We start from the raw sequence: 21,090 nt of genomic DNA, 5'->3' as shown, positions 1-21,090 counted from the left end.
CCACAAATTGTTTATCCATTCATCTGTAGAAAGAGCTTACTTCCAGTTTTTGCTGATTATGAATAAAGCTGCTATAAACATTTGTGGACCGGTTTTCAGTTTACTTGATGAATGCCTCGGGGTGGGATTGATGGGTTATATAGTGAGTCCATGTTTAACTTTATAAGAAACTGCCAAACTATCTTACAGAGTGATTGTTGCACTCTCACCAGTGATGAACGAGAGTTCCAGTTGCTCCACCAGTATTGTCAGTTTTTGAATTTTAGCCATTCTCACAAGTGTATCATGCCATCTCCTTGTTTTGCTTTGCATTTCCTTAATGACAAATGATATCAAGCACCTTTTCACGTAATTTGCCATCTGTATATCGTCTTCGGTTGAGTTCAGATCTTTTGTTTATTTTTAAAATCCAGTGTTCATTTGCATATTGTTGAGATTTAAGAGTTCTTTATGTATTCTGGATACTAGTTGCCTTTACTTTTGATCTGCCTCAAATGGAAAAATCAAGTGAATAAATCTGGGTCTTTAATTGTGAATTCCAAACTTGTGTCCTTGCCTCTCCTTGGTGTTTGAGAAATCCCTGAAAAGACTGACTGCAAAGTCATTCCTGGGCCGTCAACAGCTGTCAACGCTGGGTGTGCGGTAGATCGCAGCTTCCCAGAGCAAAGGCTGTTGACAGCACGCTGGCTTCTGAAGCAGAGGATGCTCCCTTCAAGATTGCAAAGGAGAGGGAAGTCGGGAGCTTGGTGTGAGTCACTCTGCTCAGCTCAGGGAAGATGCTCCTGGCTTCCCTTTGGAGGCAGTTAGTGATGTGACCATCAGAATAGAGAGGAAAGAAATGGAAACATCTGTCCTTTGGGTTCAGCTCACATGAGTCCACTCACAGCATTCAGTCACCTGGAGAAGGACCCTCGCATGTAGCAGTCTAGGATCGGGAAGCTTTTGAGGGTGGGAGTCAATATACCTCTCCCTGCATGTCCCTTCAGGAGAAATAAGGGGTGTGTGAGTTGGTGTGTGTGTGCGTATGTGAGAGAGAGAGAGAGAGAGACTCCAGAGCCCTTGTCTGGAGTGGCTTCTGGCCGCCTGCTGGCAGAAACCACTAGTATTTTATTATTGCTGTTTTAAAAGAGACCTTGTGAACGGAAATTTTCAAATGTGTTTCGTAACCCTTAGCAAAAGGGGACAAAACACCTTCATGCAATTCCTGGCATGTGGTCCTTTTGACCTTTCCAGACATGTGCACCCGTGCGTGTAAATTAGTGCTACTCCCTCGTCAGAGGCCAGAGGTGCTGGGTTCTATGGAAGCAGGGCCAGTTAGTGAGCTGGAGTTTGGATGAGACTATTATTATTTTGTAATAGAAGTTTGTAATGTATATACATATATGTATGCATAGAACTATATGCGTACATACAACTTTGTGAAATAATGTATTGCCTTCTTTCTGATGCTGAAAGCAGTTCAGCTGAAAAGTATAGAAACGCAGAGGACAATCGTGCATGAATCCCGTCTTCCCAAAATAATGGCTGTGTTTTCTTCTTGCAGTCATAGCCCTGCAGCATATGCATTTCCTGCAGGCATTGGGACAGAGGGGCTCAGCCGCTCTGGGGTGTGTTTTCTTGGTTGGCCCACATGAGTGGGACTGCTTATACATGGGCCTGTCTGTGGCTTACGAGGACATTAGAGAGAGACAGCCGGGCGAGCTCCATGTTCACCCTCCCCCTGTCTACCCACTCCACTCAACACATGAGGCCTGGTTCCAGTGACCTTGTGGGTGACACCAAGGAGCACCGAGTCCGCCACGTCCCACCTTGGGGTTCTGTGGAAGAAGGCCGGGTACAGGACAGGATTGCTGCCTTGGCAGCCTGTCCCAGCTTTCGCTGGCCCTCCCTTGGCTCAGGCAGACCCAGGTAGCCTCGGATCATGGAGTCCCCTGCAAAGCTGTTCAGGAAGGGGATACTCCAGCCCTGGGGCTTCTAGGGGGCTGTGGAGGGGCAGTGCAGAATGGCATCTGCTTTTCTTCCTGGCTGGTGTCCCCAGGGTCAGCTCCCTTAGAGACCTGTTCCAGGCTAAGCCAGAGAAGGGCACAGGAACAGGGAGGAGGGCTAGGCAGGATGTGAGGAGGAAGGGACGGGCTCAGAGAAGCAGCAGGCAGGCCCTGGCCAGGCCAGTGACTGGGAAGGGGCTGGCCTTTGTCCCCTGAGCCTCGAAGGCCCCCGGGGAGTGCTCTTCTGCTGCACATCAGACAGATACCCGTCTTTCCACATAGCACTGTGCGTTTCTTCAGGAGGAGAGGGCTGCGGGTGGCTGCCTCGTCTCTGGCGTGGGCACAGGCTGGGATGCGCCTGAACGGAGCTCAGGTTTGCTGAGAGGCGAGGGCTTCGGTTTACTGCTCTAGGAGCCTGTTCTCTGCAGGCAGTTTTTTGAACCCTGAACACACTAGATATAAATTGCTCTAAGGCTAGCCGGCAACTGGTAGGTCTGGTGACCTGGGCTACTAAAGGAGAGGCCCTGGGAGCTTTCTCGGGCTCCTCCCTGGGTGTCTGGAGCAGCTCCTCAGCACTCTTCAACTGTTCTAGAAAAGGTAGGTCAGTGACTGACTTTTTTTTGCATCAGCTCTCTCAAATCCAAAGGCATTTTAAGACTATAGTAAAATGACTTACTCATTTTTATTCTGATTTATTTGCTTTATGAAGCCAACCCTGAAAAGTAGATTGTCTTGCTATGTTCTGTTTGAAATCTCGTGACTTTTTTCCTGAGACAGAGGGTCTGCTTCTTGCACCTGGAGCAGGCCAGGTGTGGGTGCTGGGCCTGGACAAAGAGCACCGAGGTCCCCAGGGGCCACTTCTCAGCTCCATTGTTTGGAGTGTGCTACCTCGGGCGCTCAGCCCTTCTCAAACAGGCCAGGCCTCTTGGAAAAGAGCTGCCCAGTTGCTTCCACACTTAGGTGCAGCCACGTGCTGCAGAGGGGCTGGAGATTGCCTGCCGAGGCCCCCTGAGGACAGACTGGTATAGTGCAGCCTGAGTGGGTTGGGGGACTGCTGGCCTTTCCCTAGGGAGCTGGAGCCCCCAGGGTGCCGCGGGTGGGACTTTACGGTGTATGTGTCAGGGGGTTGCCTCAGTGTGGAGTGTGGCGGGCCTCAGTGCCCTCGGCTGTGTGATGGGGCATTGGCCTCCATGGTTCCTCTCCTGTTCTCACCTCCTGGGACGTTAATGGCCGAGGTCAGCTTGGGCAGCTTGCCACAGCAGGTCCTATGCCACAGTAGGGAGAGGCTGTAAGGATGGCTTCCTTCTAGGTGAAGTCTAGACTCTGAGGCCCAGCCATTCTGGGTGTGTGACCTTGGTGAGGTCATTTTGACTGCCCAGCTTCAGTCCCCATCTCTGAGATGGGTGTCTTCTCAACACCTTCCTGTCTCTCAGGGTTGGTAGTCGCACGAGCTTGCTCATGTCAAAAGTAAAAGCTGTGTACCCGAGAAGCTGTGTGCTCGCAGATGTCTGTGCTGTGGATCGTCTCTGCCAGCTGGAGCAGGCGGGTCCCTGCTGGCACGGCCCATCAGGAGGCAGAGGGGAGAAGACAGGAGTGAGGACATGAAGACTGGGGGAGGGGGAAACACCAGAAGAGGAAGTGGGACAGAATGTTGCCATAGGCTCTGCAGAGAGGGGCCCCTCCCTCGGTTGCCCAGAGCCTGGGGTGTGGGCATGGGGCCCTGGGGTGCAGAGCAGGGCAGCTGGCTGTGCCCACTGGCAGATGGCTGGAGGAACAGAATCTGTTTGCTCCATGCTGAGCCCTCTGCTCCCAGAGGGCCTGGCTGACCTTGAAGAGTTTTGTTTCTTTGGGGAGGGGTGGTAGGGGCGGCTCCAGGTCTGCTGAGGGCTTGTCCTGTCAGGTCAAGGAGAAGTTTGGCTTCTCCGTGAGTCTCTGCGGACCTCCCCGCATGGCCGGCAGTGACTGGGGCCACCCCAGACGTCACAGCCTAGCACAGCCTGCCAGAGGCTTTTCCTTACTGTGCCCACTTCCCCCACCCACACAAGCCCTGCCCTCTTTTTTCCCTCCCTCCCTCCCTCCCTCCCTTTTCCTTTTTTTGGTATCAAGAGAAAACCCTTTCCCAGAAGCCTGCACAGGTCCCTGCCTCCTCACCAGCCCCTGGCGGAGGAAACCAAGTCTCCTGCCTTGAACTTGGGGTCTGTGTCCTGACAGCTGGACGAACTCGCCTGGCTTGGAAGGGGAGAAGGGGCTGGCAGCCAGCGCCTGCCCCATCTACCCAGGCTGGTTCTCAACAGTCAGTCCTGTGAGGATGGACAACATGATGTTTATGACAGGAGCATGGTATTCAGGAGCCTGTAAGGGCCTCTAGAACATCATTACAACCCTGAGTCTGCTGCTGTTCAAATTCTTCACCATCGTCTTTGTCAGGCCATGTCTGCCAGACCGTTTATCAGGGAATGTCCTTCACCAAAACAATTTGCAGTGTGACCCAGGGGCTCTTGAGCCCTGGAGTCCTGCCCTGGGAACACCTTCTAGAAAGGTAGATTGGACTTCATTGCTATATTTTAGTTTCTCATACTCCAAGGAGCTGCTCTGACCCCACCCTCGCCACATTCTGAGGAGAACCTATCTTAAGGGGAGCTCTGGGGGTAGTGTTCAAAATGTGCTGAGATGGGGGTCGGCCCCGTGGCTTAGCCGTTAAGTGCGCGCGCTCCGCTGCTGGTGGCCCGGGTTCGGGTCCTGGGTACGCACCGACGCACCGCTTCTCTGGCCATGCTGAGGCCGCGTCCCACATACAGCAACTAGAAGGATGTGCAGCTATGATATACAACTATTTACTGGGGCTTTGGGGGGAAAATAAATAAATAAATAAAATCTTTAAAAAAACGTGCTGAGGTGTACTCGAGGCCAGATGTGGCCTGAATGGGCCTGGCCAGGAATGTGCAGTGTTGTTCCTTTAACGCGTGTTTTTAAACTTGCATTATTTGTGGCTAGCATTTCCTAGTTTGTTATGGATTTTTGTTTTTAATTTTTTTTAATAGGTAAATACATTTGTGTGTTTCAAAATCCAAGAGGTTTAGTTTTCCAAGGAAAATTCTCCCAACCCCCTTTGTCCTCATCTGCCCAGCTCTCTGTCCCCAGGTGATCTCTGCTCTAACTCTCTCAGGTGTCCTTCCAGAAGACTTTCTGCATACACACACAAATGCACACAGGTGTACTCACCGATTATCCTCCTGCTTCATGCACTCTGCTCTGGACCTTGCTTTCCTTGCTCAACAGTATCCCTTAGAGATCTTTCCATATCAGTTCAGAAAGAACTCATTCTACTTCTTTTTCGTAGTATTCTATTACGTGAGTGTTTCATAATTTATTTAACGGGCCCCAGTGGAAGGATGTGAGTTGTTTTGAGGCTTTTGCTGCATTGAATACTCAGGCACATATCCCATTTTGTAGGTGTGCAGGTGTGTTTGTAGAATAGGTTCCCAAAAGTTGAACTGTGGAGTCACAGGGTGCCCACATTTGTAATTTTCATAGGTATCGCCAGGTCGCCCTCCATAGAGGTTGTGGCAGTTTGTGCTCCTGTCAGCAAAGCGTGAGAGGGCTTGTTCCTACAGCCTCAGCACCCTGAGAGGTAAAAAGTAGGACTTCAGTGGGGTTTAGTTTGATTTGTCTCCCGATGGGCGAGGTTGAGCATCTTTTCAGATGTTTGAGAGCCATATTTATATGAACTGTCAGTCATAACCTTTGCCCATTTTTCTATTGAATGTTGGTTTTTCCTTTTAATTTCTGTGAGCTCGTTCTATATAGTCTTTTTTACGAACTGTCAGTTATAGCCTTTGCCCGTTTTTCTATTGGTGTTAGTTTTTCCTTTTAATTTCTGTGAACTCTTTCTATGTTGGAGGTTAGCCCTTTGTGATATGAGCCTCAAATCTTTTTTTTCTCAGTTTGTTATTTATCTTTTTTGCTTTTGCTTATAGTGACTTTGTCCATGGAGAATTATTTTATACTTTTGTAGTCAAATTTATCAATCTTTTCATTTACAGCTTCTGGACTTCGATTCATAGAAAGAACTTCTGTCCTAGCATTAGAAAGGAATGTCCTCATGTTTTCTCCTAGAACATCTGTGGTTTTATTTTTCACATTTAAATCTTTGGCCCATTTAGAATTTGTCCTGGCGTAAGGTGTGAAGCACGGACCTTACTTTCTTTCCAGATGCTACCTACTTGTCCTAACACGTTTTCTGGACCCTCTCCCCACCCCACCTGAGATGTTACTTTATGCTAAGCACAGTTCCCCCTGTTTTAGAGTCTAGTTCTGGCATTTCCGCTCTGCTCCACTGGCCAGTTAGCAGCTTATGGGACAGTATGTCGAATATCTGATGGTCCATTACCCCCACATCATTCTTCTTTTTCAGAGATTTTTCTGGCTATTTCTATCTGTTTATTTTTCTGTGTGACTTTTAGGATCAAAATATCCTATTCCAAAATAAAGCAAAGCAACAATAAAAATGCCTACTTTAAAACTACACCCGCATCCATTGTAGAAATGTGGAGACACACACATCTGTGGAAGGCAGATTTTCCTGTTTAAACTGTGCTCCCGAGGCTGTGTGTAGCACTCTTCAGCCAGGCACCACCTGCCTTTATGTCCAGCCAGCTCTGGCATGTGCAAGAGTGTAAAGGAGCGTGTGATTAGCAATACTCATGCACCACAACAGCAGCACTAGACCAAAGCGTGCTGGGCCAGGGCCAGGGCCCGCACTGCCTGGCGTGGGGCTTAAACATGCAGCCAACAGTTTGCCACCGGCTTACTCAGGCACACGCTGCCCAGGAGCCCCACCGGTGATAACAGCGTATCTTGAACAAGCATGTGTGTGCTCCCACTTAACCCTCACAGTGACTGTGAGATGAGGCCATCAACAAATGAGTAGGAGTGTCATGGTGGGGTGGGGCAGGCGCTGACCACTGCAGGGGCTGCTTCCATGCAGAAAGCACCTCCCCTGCTGCAGGCCGAGTCCTAGGCTGGGAAGGGTCCCCGCTGAGTGGCAGCTCTCTCTCCAGTGCCTCACCTCCCTCACCTGTATGATGGTGGGAAAGAGCTTCCAACCTGGACTTCCCAGGAGGAGACAGGGCAACTGTGTGTCAGCTCTATGTGGGTCTGTAAACCACCAGCATTTTAAGTGACCAGTAGAACAGCCCAATGGCCTCCTAAAGAAAGTAGGAAAGTCCACTCCCCACCACAGAGGACAGGCCTTTCTGCTGACCCCAAGGCTGCTGTGGGCCTGGGTTTCCTTGGAGGCTGGCAGTGGATGGGCCCCGGTGGTTGGCTGTCTGCCGAGCTGCCCCAGAGCGGGAGAGTGAGTGAGACTCCTTGGGGTGAAGAACATGGCAATCTTGAGGTTGGGAGCTGGAAGTGGCCCCATGCCAGTGGCCACAGATCAGAGCTATCTATTGATGAATGACAGCCCACTTGCTAGTGGTGAATAGCTGGGGACTGGGGACTGGGCCCTGGGGCCCAGGAGCAAGCTGTTTCTCTGTGGAGGCTTCTCCCTGAGTCTCCCTCTGACTCTGCCCCTGCCCCTCACTGTCACCCCCCAGACACACACCCACGTGAATTCCTTGTGCACACTGAGGTCTGCTCTTGTGATCTTGGGCACCTCTGTTAAGTTGATGGATTCATATGCCTTGCTCTCTAGGGGCACCTGGTCAGAGATGCATCTCTGCCCTTCTCCCTTCCACAGAGGGGAGCTTAGCCGGCCTTTCCAGAGCCCTGGCTGGTGCAGCCAGCCTGAGCTGAAAAGACCCAGCAGGAGGCCCCAGGGCAGGGGGCAGCTGGGGACAAGCAGTCACTGCCCACAGGCAGAAAAGGCCCTGGTCTGCAGATGCTGCTCTGGTCCAGGCTCAGTGCAAGGCACTGGGGAGACAGGGAAAAGTGCCCCCGCAGACTGCCCACAAGAGGCTCACAGAAAAGAACCACGGTGGCGGTTTGTGCAGGTGCTATAGGGGCCAGGAGGGTCCCACTCACCTTGTGGGGGCTGGCAGTTTGGCCAAGGCAGGATGGAGCCAGCGAGATAATTGGGAGCACGCCCTGTGGACAGGAGGGCAGAGCGGGAGGGAGTCTCACCTCCGCCCAAGACGGAGCTGGAACATGCGCGCTCCTGAGCCCGGCAGCACCTGCAGTTTCGCGGGGCCAGGGGGACAGGGGCAGGGCCCGGTGGGCGCTGAGGCAGGCGCTCGGCGGAAAGAGAGCCTCTGCGCTCCCCACCCGGCCTCTCGCCGCTTCTCCGAGGGAACACGCTGTCCCGCCTGGCCTGCGGCTTGGGCAAGAGCAGCGTGTGGGACGCCGTGTTCCCTGATAAGATGAGGCAATCGCTCTCGGCCCCGCCTCGCTGCGGCGCCAGGGAACATTTATGTAACCCGCGCCCCGCAAGCCCTCAGCCCTGGCGCCCCCGCCGCCCGGCTACCCCCTCACAGCGCGCCCACGCCCCTAACCACCTCCCCTCACTGCACGCCCCGCCCCGTACCCCCGACCGCCTCCCCTCACTGTGTGCACCCCTCCCCTACACGGAACCACCTCCCCTCCTTGTGGGCCTCCCACCCCATACCCCAACCACCTGCCCTCGCTGCAGGCCCCCGCCCCTACCCCCAAACACCTCCCCTCCCTGCACACCCCTGTCCGGGTACCCTGAAGCACCTCCCTTCACTGCGTGCCCCCTGCCCTGTAGCCCCCATCCACCTCCCCTCACTGTGTCCACCAGTTACCCCTGAAGCCTTCAGCCCAGCACCGGCAGCGCCCCCCCCCCCCCCCCCCCCCCCCCCCCCCCCCCGATAGGGCCTGGCCCCTTCCCAAGCCCAAGCCCCCCACAGTGACCCGGGCCCTCCCCCAACCTCCCCCCTTCCTGTGCACCCAGCACCCCACAAGACCTGACCTCAGCCCCCTTCCTCCCACCCTGCCTCCCTGTCACAAGGGCCTCTCACCATCCTGTCCCACCTTTCCAGCACACACCCAGCCACAGCCCCCTGCAGCCCTCCCTTCTGAAAGTGGAGGCAGCCCCACCAGAGTAGGCCCATCCCAGGCTTAGGCTTCAGAATGCTGTAGGAGGGCTGAGCTCCCTTTAGGGTTCTGGAAACTGGAATCAGGTTTCCCTTCCTGAGAGGGCCAGTGCCACTGCTGAGCTGGACTGAGCACTCTCCTTGTGGCCGCCCTGTGGTACTATTGCTGTCTCCTTGTCACATGCCCAGGAGGAGGCAGATGCAGAATTTGAGCCCAGTGAGAAAGAAACTCAAATTTGTTTAGTCCAGTGGGCTGACTCCCTGTGGGGCCCAGACCTGCTGGCTCCCCACCCTACTCTGGGTGCACACCCCATGTACTCCCTCAGCCCCACACCACCCTGGGGTCAGTCCCTAGAAGAGCCGTTTTCAAAGTGAGGCCCAGGGACATGTGTAGGTACCTGAGACCCTTCCAGGGATCCATGAAGTTAAAACTATTTTCATAATAACATTGTTTGTCCTTCATTCTCCCAAAGAGCGCAAAGGAACGTTCCAGAGGCTACATGATGTGTGATGACATCATCTCTGACAGCTACTGGGATGTGTGCTTGAGTTTCAGTTGTCTTCTAATTTCTAATAGAAATATCAATGGGCATAACCCACATAAACAAAAGGTCTTTGGAGTCCTCACTACAAGCATGAGAAGTGCTGTCCTGGAGGACTCTTGCCCCCACCCATTCTCCATTCTCCTGGCTGCTCCTTGTCAGCCTCCTGGGTGCTGCGTGAATGTCACCACCCAGAGGCCAGCCCAGCCAGACCCTGGTGCTGCTGTTTGCCAGCATGAATCATAACTTCTGTTATTTTATCCGTCTGTTTGTGGACCAGTGTACTGGCCGTCTCCCCTCCTGGAACCGGCTGACAGAGAGAGAGAGAATGGGGCGGGGAGGACTCTGTCTGTCGGCATCACAACCATGTCCCCAGGGCCAGGCATCGGGTTTGTGCTCAATAAAAGTGTCAAGCTGCTGACGCCCAGACAGGCCAAGAGCTGTGTGCTGGGTGAGTAGTGATTCTAGGCTTTCCCCAGCCACTCGAGGCTGCTGGGCACCAGCATCCCATCCCATTCATGTTGCAGTTCTCTGTGGACCCGACATCATGTAGCCCATCTGTAATTATACCCTCCTCATGTATCTCTCAGTGTTGCAAGCCCCCAATGAGGGTCCAGGGCTTATTAACAAGCAAGGGTGAGTTTGAATTTGGGTTGTTTCTTTTTCTCCCTCACACACCCAAATCTAAAAGACCTAGTTGAGAAGAATAATGGATCAGAGCAACAATAATAGCTAACATTTCAGGAGTAAGCATTTGGCCTGTGCCAGGCACAGGTTGTGTGTGACCCCATGGAATCACCCTGTGGACCCCACTATGAGCATGGGACAATGTGTTCGTTTCCAGTGGCTGCCGTAACAAATGACCACAAACTAGGTGGCTTAAAACAACAGAAATGTACTCTCTCACTGTTTTGGAGGGCAGAAGGCTGAAATCAAGGTGTTGGCAGTTCCTTGTAGAGGGAGACTCCATTTAATGCTTCTCTCCAAGCTTCTGGTGACTGCCTGCAATGGTTAGAGTTCCTTGGCTTGTAGACACACCACTCCAGTCTCTTCCTCTGTTGTCACATGGCCTTCTCTTCTCTGTGTCCTTTTCCCTTCTCTTCTAAGGAACATTTGTTATCTCATGTCAAGATCCTTACCTTAATTATATCTGCAAAGACCCTTTTTCCAAATGAGGTCACATTCACAGGTTTCAGGGATCAGGACTTGGACATATCTTTTGAGGGGCCTCTGTTTACCCCATTATGGGCAATGAGGCTCTTGTCTGAGGCCACCGCTTCAATACACCATGGAGACTGGATCTGAGCCTCATCTGTTGGACTTGATGCACCAGGTTCTTTAGTTCAGCACCTGGTCACACAAAATGATACCATTCTATTTAATGCTGGACCTTTCCAAGCATTTAATGACAAACATGGGTGTGAATATCCTAGAGCAGAATTATCGTGCTGTGTTTCTCAAACTTTTTTATTGACAAGACTTTTTTCCCCTGGAACTGATTAACGATTTATTCAATTATAACATTTCTTTGAATATGGTTTGGGAAATGTTGGGCTAGATATTTAAAGAATTATATTTAAACATTTCTTTGTATTGTTATCAAAGAAATAAATGCATATGAGTTTTTAAAAAGACACATAACACGGAAGAGCTTACAACAAAAAAAATCCTCTTCCCAATCCAACCTCACTCCCCAGAGACCAACACTGTTTTGATTTTAGTTGTCTTGGTGGTTACTGCCGTAAATAAACTATATGATTTTATTGTTCTTTCTTGATTTATCGAATTAGATACTATCTGTTAAATCCCTGCCATGAAATTTAAGGATTTATCTCATTCCTATCCCTCCCCTAACCTCCTCCTGAATTGATGGATATATTATTATTTTAATTTTTTTTTTGTTGATTATCCTTATAACTTTAATCTCATTTAGAGATTTCCTTTGCATATGTGTGTGTTCCTTTCTCTTAAATCCATGTTCTCTACTGGGTCCGTGAGTCAGTTGTATGGGCTTTGTCTATAAGATTGATTCTAAACACTGACAGCTAGTGCTAGAGTTCACATGATCACGACTGTGTTAAGATTGCTTCCCTACGTGAGGGCCCGTGCTAGGATTACATTCCCTTCCGCTGCCTCATGGGGTTGTCGTGAAGCGTAAATAATATAACGTAGAAAAAGCCTCTACAACAGTGGTTGGCTCAGAGCTCTTCCCTGATTGCTGATAATCATGTGGCCTTTTAGTTTGCCTCTAATTTAGATCACAGTCTTCTTGCATGTCTTCTATTTTTCCTGGAGTTTCTAATTGCCTCACTTTTTTCTTTTAACCAAAGAATAGTATGTGCCTTCACTGTGTCCTGAAGTTTATTCAGCCTCTTGATCATACTCTCTCATGCACAGAACTCTCTTTCTTGGAATTATCCCTCCGTGAGTCCTGGCCCTCTGCTCCCATGGCCCCCCAGCTCTCTGCCTCACTCTTGTCCTGAGACGCCCGTTCATTGTTCACTCACTTCCCTGACTTTGTTTTTTCTTGTTTTTGCTGGAGTGTGAGAGGTAAACTTGGAAAGCCCTGTTTCTCTGTTGTCTAGCATCCAGTGTGACTTATAAGTCTGGTGTCTGTCCCAGCCTTGTTCCCTCACAGATGACATGGTGTTTGTTTCTCCTCTCTCTTTCTGTTAAGTTTTGTGATCTCTTTTTACCCAGTGTTCTGACATTGCAGAAATTCTTGGAGCAGGAGCCTTTACTCACTACCCTGCCTCCCTCTGGGCCAACCCTTCCCATAGTAGTCTCCTGTCTCCTTCTTCTTCATTTTTCACTCTGTCAGATACTGTTCTATTGTTTCTTTGGTAATTTCCTCTCCTCTATTTTTTGTGCTTTTACTCAGTGCCTTCTGTTAGATGTTGCGCCCGCAGGACTGATTCCCTGTGACTCTGAACTTTTAACTCATACTGTTTGTAAATATCAGATAGGTTTTGGAAATGATGGTTTGCTGTCCTATTTGATTTCAATTCGCACCCCCCATACCATTCCCCCTAAAACATAAAATCAATAAGGAGAGCAAATACAGCCACACACAGTCCTCAACTTCAGGATTACTAGGAGACAGAGAACACTGTGACATTCACATATTTTCTAGAGTTTTTTTTTTTGTTGTTTTCTCTTTTTCCGGCTTATTTCCTTGAGTATATTCCCAGCTTTTCTATGGAATTTTTGTTTGCGCAATAATACTCTCAATTTTTAAACATTATTTTTTGTTCTCTGAACTTTCTTTCTATGGTATCCTGTTTGCTTTATGCATAATATTTTGTCTGAAATATCTCTGAGAATACTAATGAGAATTTTTAGGTTAACATTCTCTTCTGTTTCCTGGCTCTGCTCTTTTTCCTCTGGAGTCAGTGGTTTTGTTGCTCTTGGCCTTTCCCTTTCATGCCACTGGTTTTCCTGGGCCATCTGGCCTTCCCTGGGTGTCTGTTTATATTTAAAGTTGATGGGCTCATTTGGAGTGGGTGGTGTGGATGTCCTCTGCTGGCCACAGGTGGGCCAGCTTCAAGGACTGCCTCTCTGCTTTAGGGCTTGAGTAGGGGAGGGAAAGAGAGAGACAGGGCAAGAAGGGTGGCCGTGCGGCCACACCCAGTGCCAGAAGAGCAGCATTCTGGGGTGCCAGAACCCCCTGCAAATGTTTCTCCTTGAGCAGTGGGTGTCATTTTCTGTGGTTCAGTTTCCTGGGTAAATGCTGGCCTGTCCCTAGCTCTGAGCAGGGTCCTTACTGTAGCTGACCTTCATTACCTCCCTCTCACGGGGTGTTCTGGGAAGCCACCCTTGTCTGTCACCGTGCTTGGGTCTTCAGGAGTCTGGTGCAGTCTCCTGCTCAGCTGGCTGTCACCTGTTGGCCACGTTGGAACTTCTCTGTGAGAAGGAGTAGCAGAGTCTAGATGGAGGCTGCCGGGGTGAGAGAGACATCTTGGTCATAGACTCTGAGGCCCTGGAAATTGCCTGGTCTGACCCCCTCATGTTACAGATGGAGACTGAGTAGGGTCAGAAGGGTGGCTGAACACTCTGGTTGGGGAACTGTCTCAGGGCCCTGCAGGGGTGCGGAGCTCTGGAGTGTGGCTCCCTTGGGGCTGGCATATGAGGCGGCTGGACTCGCACAGACATGCGAGCCCTCTCTGGGCCCTGGACCCTTTTCTCCTGGCTCCCAGTCTTCGAGCCTGAGGACAGGCGTCTGCTCCTCACAGCCCAGGGACAGCTGGCCCTGCAGGAGCTGTTGGGTGGCACACTCTGCTGTGTACTTAGGGGGGCCACTGCCAGGGGCCACGGGCCCTGATGCCACAGCACCTGAGCTGCTGCGATTTCATCCTGGGAGATGTCTGCTTACATCCCAGGGTGCAGGTGGGAGGGCACTGGCACATGGCCTTTTGCCGTGATGGATTTGTCGTAGAGGCTGGTGGCGAAGGGCGCGGAACGGGGGGATGCACCGAGGGGTGGGCGCGGCAGGGCTGAGGAGGAGCAGGTTCGGGGACAGGGGAGAGGCTGTGGGCTGCCCTGAGACTAACGCTCCGCCCATGTCGCCCGCAGGTGAGAGGCCATTTGCCTGCAGCTGGCAGGACTGCAACAAGAAGTTCGCGCGCTCTGACGAGCTGGCGCGGCACTACCGCACGCACACGGGCGAGAAGAAGTTCAGCTGCCCCATCTGCGAGAAGCGCTTCATGCGCAGCGACCACCTGACGAAGCACGCGCGCCGCCACGCCAACTTCCACCCGGGCATGCTGCAGCGGCGCGGCGGGGGCTCGCGAACCGGCTCGCTCAGCGACTACAGCCGCTCTGACGCCAGCAGCCCCACCATCAGCCCGGCCAGCTCGCCCTGAGCGCCCGCCAGCGTCTCCGCAGTAGCACAGTCCCCGCCCGCCTCCCCGCAGCCGGCCCCTGTCCCGTCCCGGGCCGGCCGGACCCTCCCTACGACAGCCATGAGCAGATGCTCTCACTCCCTCTGTGACCCCGTGTCTTGTCCTTTTGTAATAAGAAAGAAGAGAGAACTTTATGAAGTCAACAAAAAACAATTTTCTTCACCTCAGGTGTTAATTTGTAAAAAAACAACAAAAAAATTTCAAAAAACACCATCCACAGATTGCACAATAGACATGCCCACGAAGGTGAGATTCCGCGGAGTTGAACCCCCTTTCTCAGGGATGGACATGTTCCACGAGGTCAGTGAGGACCCCCTTCCTGCCGCCTTACTCTGTACATAGATTTGCACTCTGGAGGTTTCTGTTAGGTTTGAGAACACACTGGAACACAGCGGGCGGAGCAGTGCCAGCGCAGCCCAGCGCCGGGCCTGTGGGTCAGCCCCTCGTCAGTTGGGAGCCGACATGTCACTGACATTTGTGCTTCCAGGGCAGGTTCCTAAGCAGGGGCCCCGAGGCGCCCTTGTCCTGTCCGCCCGCCCAGCCTGCAGCCCCTGCCTCGCGGCCCGGCTGGGCCGAGGACGCCGGCGTTCAGTGGGCTGCCTTAAGCCATGCCGGGCAAAGGGGCGCTCTACCCGGGGAGACAGCAGAAGGGCCTGTCTCCCTGCCTCCAGGAGCCTTTCCTGGGCTTCCTGGAGCCCCGGGAGCAGAGGGGCAGGCCCTGGTTGGGAGAGCACTGTGCAGCCACATCCCATGTGACAGGGCCCTGGCCACACCTGCCTGGTCCTCGACCTGCCTGAGGTCCGTGCCCCGCACAGGGACACCGCTATCTTGTGTCCCTGCAGAAGGCACATGGGACCTGTCACTATTACATCATGCTCTCTGACTGGAAAATAGAGCCTGGGAAATCGGGTCTTCTGCAAAGATGTCCACAGGTGTTGCTGGTGCATCCAGTCCCCGAGTTCTCCTAGCCGGCCCTGCCCTCGAGACCCCTCTGTTTGAAGCAGTGAGGGGAATTGGGGGCCGCCTTGCCAGAGGCTCTGTGTGTGGGGCTGTGCTATGGCTACACTCAGTGCTTCGCAGAGACTGTTCTGTAGCGAGAGAGTGGAGCATTGTGACTTGGAACTTTCTGGAGTGGCGAAGCGCACGGTATGGGAAACACTTTCGGAGAATGTGCATTCTGCATCCTCCCCAGGGAACACGAGGCGGCGAGTTGTGGGAAACGCTGTTCTCAGACCCACCGTGTGCCCAGCTCAGAATTAGCGAACCTCCAGCTTCTCTCGAGCTTTGCGCCCCCAACCCCTCCCTCTCCCTCCTGTTTCTCCCCTCCTGCTCTGGAGGCCCCAGCCCACACCCTGCCTGCACCGTGTTAGGGCTGCAGTGCCCCACCACCAGCCCACTCCTGCTAGGAGAGAAGGAGGAGAGAGCTGGGCAGCTTCTCCCAGAGCAGTTTCTCCTGGAGCCCCAGCCTGGGCTGGGTTGGGGTTCAAGCCCTGGCGGGTTGGTCAGACCGGGCTGCAGCGCGTTCCTCTGCAGACAGCTGGAGCATCCATCCCAGTGCCGCTGCCCAGGCACTGCCCTTCCCTTCCTCCCAAGAGTTAGGGCCTGTAAATACAGCCCCCAGGACAGTGTGTGTGTGTATGTGTGTGTGTGTGTATGTGTGTGTTGGGGCGGGGGTGTGAGTTTGGGGCGAATGTGGGGTATCTTTCAGAGACCTCTGCTCATTTTGATGAGGAGGAACGACCCTTGGGACCTCAGAGGGCTATAGATGAGCTTCCTGGGCCCAGAGTGCCTTGGTTGTGGCCATCCTGCTTCCACTCCCACCTTCCCACAGCGTGGGATGCAGCACAGAGAAACCCCAGAGACCCAAGTGTGGCTGGTGCCCCCAGCCCCTGGCTGCTGCTTTGGGCCAACTCCAGAGTGGACAGGTACCCTCTGTCCATAGCTACCACGAAGGTGGCAGTCTGCCATCTGCAACACTCTGGGTGCCCACTTCTAACTCTACTGTGTGACAGCTGGAATTGGCCAGTGGTGTGCTGGTGGCCTCTGAGTAGCATGCTAGGTACCAAGTTGGGCAGTAGCATTGTTGTTGCTGTGGGTGGGAGATGGGCGGGAACAATGGGGTGGGACCAGTGGGGGGGTGGCCCCTCCCTGGTCAGGTGCAGAGCTGGCTGCTGTGGCCGCCACGCTCCATTTGGGCTGCCTGACAGCCCTGCTTGCATTTGGTCTGGGAGAGAGAACGGAGTATGCTGTGGAGACCTGGACAGAAGAGCGCCCTGAGTGCTTGGGGTGGAAGAACTTCATGCCCAGTTCCAAAGTAAGGCCCAGAAGGGCCCTCAGAGGCCCCTCCCAAAGTCGTTTCTGTGTGAGGCAGAGAAAGCCACACTCTGAATACATTTCATGTCTCAGGAACTCACATTCCAGGTTCAGGAATTTTATTCCAAAGTCCTTTGGTGCGCTCACTGTCCACGGGTCCCCGAAGGCAGGGAGAGGGAGCTGCGTGTCTCTCGGAGGCCGCGCAGTGCTGTTCCTGGAGGAGCCAGGGTCTCCTTGTGATGTGCCCATGGCATCTTGGAAGGAGGGTTTCTAACCCCACATCTATCTGCACATAGGAAGGGGAAAAGGACTCTAAACCCAGTGGTCTTGGAATAAAAGAAGAGCCGGTTTGTTTTAGAGGCGGGGTGGGGGGTGGGGGAGGGAAAACGGGCGTTTGCTGTTTCCAAAGAGAGCACTTAATTTAATTTTTCTTCTCAATGACCCAGGGCTGTTCCGTCTGATAGATGGAAGGGTAACATTGCCTTAAAACAGAAATATGCAGGCATTGGCTATTTTTGGCAAATGAGCGTGTCTTCATTCCCAAAGTGGTTCTTGTCTAATGGTAGGGTGCGGCCCTTCCGCCTGAGCCCTGGCCTGGGAGGTGGGACACTGTTCTTCTGACTTAGGGCACCTGGAGGGAATTCCTGCCTGGACTTCTGGGCACTCGGCCTGGGGCTCAGGCAGCAGACCATCAGGACCCACCTGGGGCTAAAATTCATCTCACTTGAAGGGCGGGAAAAATCTTTGACTCTCAGGCTAGGTTCAAATGGGTTCTCACTAGCACCTCATCATCACGAAATGTGGGGTGCACGTGGAAGAGGGTGGTGGGCCTTGTAAAGATGCCCTCGCTCAAGCCCCACTGAAAGCAGTTACATGGGAGCCCCCTCCTGAAACAGCCTGCATTTTCTTCTAAGATGTAGAATGTCTTCCCGGCCTGGGTCTGTTTCAGGGTCTTTCATTTTTCTGGGTTGTGGCCATGCTTGCTGGCTTCAGTGTGTTGAGGAACCCATAGGACTCCTAGAAATCATAGTGAAAACTCAAACCTTTATCTGTGGCAGACATCAGTTCTCGCGGGCCAAGGGGCAGAGATCTCACAGCAAAGGTTGCCTGAGTAAAGGGAGAGTTCCCCTCCAACAAGGCCTAAAACTAACCCTGGACTCAACCATCAGGGGGCTGGTGTTCAGCTCACATCCCAAACAAGAAATCCCCTCTTTGTATTCAGTTATATTAGGGGAAGAGTTGTCAGCTCCCCATATGCCTACCGAATCTTACAGCCATCCAGAAAGACAAATGGACACAGTCCCTTCCACAGAGGGCCCTGGGGTCCTCTCCTGTCAGGTGCTACGTAGGAACAGGCAGTGATGCCCTTGATGGGAACATGGTCCTGGAGGTACCCTACCTGCATCCCGCACCCCCACCCCCAGCACTCGAGGTTCAGGACACACACCTCCTTTATTCTGAGGCCATGCATCCGGGCAGGTGCAGGATTCGCCACGGTGCAGCCTCCAGGTGCAAACATCAGCGGCACTGAGGTCCCCAGACCTCACTGTGCCCTAGATCACAGCTCAGACCAGTGAAGGGTGATTCAGGGGTGGGGCAAACAGGCCACAGGCGGCCCCCAGCCCTTTTGTTGGGACATGCAGAGAGGGCTGGTGGCTTTCTGTGGTTTCAAGTGAAGTGTGGCAGAACTGGGGTCTCCATTCAGGTCTTCTGCCACCCAGCCCAGAGTCTCCAGAAGACGCAGCCACCTTTCTTGCCAGAAGCAGGTGCTAAGGTGGACTGCATGCTGTCATGGCACTCCCCAGGGACTTCATCCTTGATCTCAGCGAGCAGGAGTGCTGCCTAACAGGAAAACATGATCTGAGCAATAGCATCCCCTCATTCTCAACTCCTGGTTCTGGCTGTGTTTACAAGGCTACATGATTATTTTGACTTCTGACAGGTATTACTGATTTTTTTTCTTTTTTAGCGCATTTTTAAAGGATCATTCAGTCAAAGGCACAGTGCTAGAAGGTAAGGGTCTGATGTACTGGTCATCGCAAGCAGTAAGAAATGCTCTTAGGTCACCCACATGTTTTGCCATCCAAAGATTCCATATACAATTATGGTGACCATATTTTTCAAAGCTAAAATCAAGGATGTGGGCTGATGCTTTTTGAATTCAAAAACACCTTAGAAGGAGCCAGGTCCTATGACTGATTTTCCTGATTCTGAGGCTAGGTTTCAAAAGTTTGTCCTAGACACATTCCAGAGAATTTTGTACCAGAATTTGAATGCCCAATCCAGCTTACTACTCATAAATGACTGAACATCATTTAGGGAGAGGCCCTTTCCCTACCCGCTGTTCCATCCCTCATTGGTTAGGAGAGTTGGATTTGGTGGGTGATGTGAGCCCCCGGTCCACGAGGGTGGAGGGGCACACTTGGTTTCTACTGACCACTCTTGAGATGTCAGACCTGTAGTGCAGCCACCTGGCCCTGCCCAGCCTCTCCCCTTCTCGTGCAGCTTTAAAACCTTACTACTATTATTTAAAAATGAACAGGATGGGAGAGAAATAGCATCCCCTGCCCCGCACATCATACGTTCCCTGTGGGGGACACAGGAAGCATGGGGTGGACCACACGATCGGCTTTCTCCCAGGGCTCAGGGATGTGATCCTAGTGACCTGTAGACAGATTGCTGCACACGCTCATTTGGAAAGCAAGTATGTGAGCTGAGTGCCTGCAAGGTGATCACAGGTCTGGTTGAAGGCTGTCCCTCTCACTCAGAGCACGGGTGGCTCCCTCCCCAGCCTGCCCTCCATGTGGAGCGAGGGGGCCACCTCCCAGTGTGTCTCAGACACCGCTGGCGGGGGCATCCATTTCTGGGTCAGGGTGCCTGTGTGGGTGGGAGATGTCACTCCATTGGCCTTACCCTGAAGGGTCCCCGTGTGCTGAGGACCCCAAGGACTTGAAGGCCATGGCTGGAGGCTCTCCTGAGCAGCTATGCATTGTCAGGTGTGGGGCTTGTTGTGGCTCCCACGTGACCAGGAATTGCTTGTGTGGTTGTGTTAGGTGCATGCACTGGGGCCTCAGTCACCCCCAGACCCTTGCAAATGACCCCTCCCCATCCAAAGCCATTGATGGAGCTTCTCTGGAATCGTTTGCCAAAATCCCAAGGCAGAATCCGAGGGTCCAAGACCATTTCCATAGAGCACACACTTTTCCTTTTCCATAGGAACCTTTTTTTTTTTTAACCAGCACCACACCATGCTTCCGAAAGCTGCATTTCATCTTTCCTGGATCACTACAGTGAAGTATTACAGTTGTACAGTTCCCAACCTGGCCTTGGCTTGCTCGGATAAAACTTTGTATGTATTTTGTATGGCATAGATTCTATATTGTAATGATGTCCTATGCAAAAAGAAAAAAATTAACTAAATTGTAAATTTTATTGTTTTAACGTGTATGCATGTTTAGTGACGTTTACATTTTGAAATAAAATTTATGATTCATTATTTTATTTGTCAAGCTGGTTCTTTTGAAGGGCATGCCTTGGGGAGGCTCTGGGAAGAGAGGGGAACCGAAATGGACAGACTCAAGCAGTTGTATGTAATTGGCTGAGGGGCAGAAACCAACCTGGAACTTTGCAGGCCCCACAGAGCAAAGACGGGTTTGCAGAAGAGCCCTTTGCAGAGAGTGAGTGCCCTTCTGGCTGTCCCCTCCTGCCTAGCTGGGCGTATTTCAGCTCATCACATTCCCAGCCCTCAGCCCCTACCCTCCCCCTCCCTCCCAAAAAAGCTCAGCCTCACAATTCTATCCCCAAGAGCACTAAGGAGGAAGGTGGATTCTCAAGGGGGTGCAATGGTAGGTTCCCGCCCAGGGTGCAGTGCTTGTTCTTAGGAACCCCCACAAACACCTGAGCTTCCTCTCCTCCGCAGCTGTCACATCTCAACCCCAGTCAGCCTCAGAGGTTCTGAAAGTTAGTGAGACCACACTGTCACTCAGCCAGACACCTGCTCCCCTCGCCCTTCTGCCCAAAGCCCAGAAAACACCCTGTTTGCGGCCACTGAAGTCCCTGAGGTTGCTAAGGGAACTGACCCCAAAGCTTGCTGCCACATGGGCCAACCTGGCGCTCCCAGGACAGCTCCGAGGGCCCTGGGGGTCTGGGGAGCAGAATGGTTTGTGTTGATACCAGAGCTCATTTAAGTCCCCTGTGATCATTAACCACCCCTGGCTGCCGCCAAAACAAGGCACGTCCACAACGGGCAGTGGAAAGGCTGCACCCGGCCGGAGGAGGTGGGGATGGGGCCCCGCCC

The 21,090-nt window shown here is 52.5% G+C and overlaps 1 protein-coding gene across 1 annotated transcript in view; it reads left to right on the top strand.

Moving 5' to 3' along the window:
• Positions 1 to 20,289, top strand: part of KLF13 (KLF transcription factor 13) — a 50,963-nt gene extending 30,674 nt beyond the window's left edge. Inside the window, exon 2 of the mRNA XM_058542268.1 lies at positions 14,152 to 20,289. Coding sequence (XP_058398251.1) covers positions 14,152 to 14,441 — 290 coding nt within the window. The 3' untranslated portion in view covers positions 14,442 to 20,289. The remainder of the gene's footprint in view (positions 1 to 14,151) is intronic.
• Positions 20,290 to 21,090: the final 801 nt, after the last annotated feature.

The sequence above is a fragment of the Diceros bicornis genome, chromosome 5 (genome assembly GCF_020826845.1).
Source record: "Diceros bicornis minor isolate mBicDic1 chromosome 5, mDicBic1.mat.cur, whole genome shotgun sequence".
Taxonomy (NCBI): domain Eukaryota; kingdom Metazoa; phylum Chordata; class Mammalia; order Perissodactyla; family Rhinocerotidae; genus Diceros; species Diceros bicornis.
Note: the sequence above shows the minus strand (reverse complement) of the source record. Positions and strands in the feature narration are given on the sequence as shown.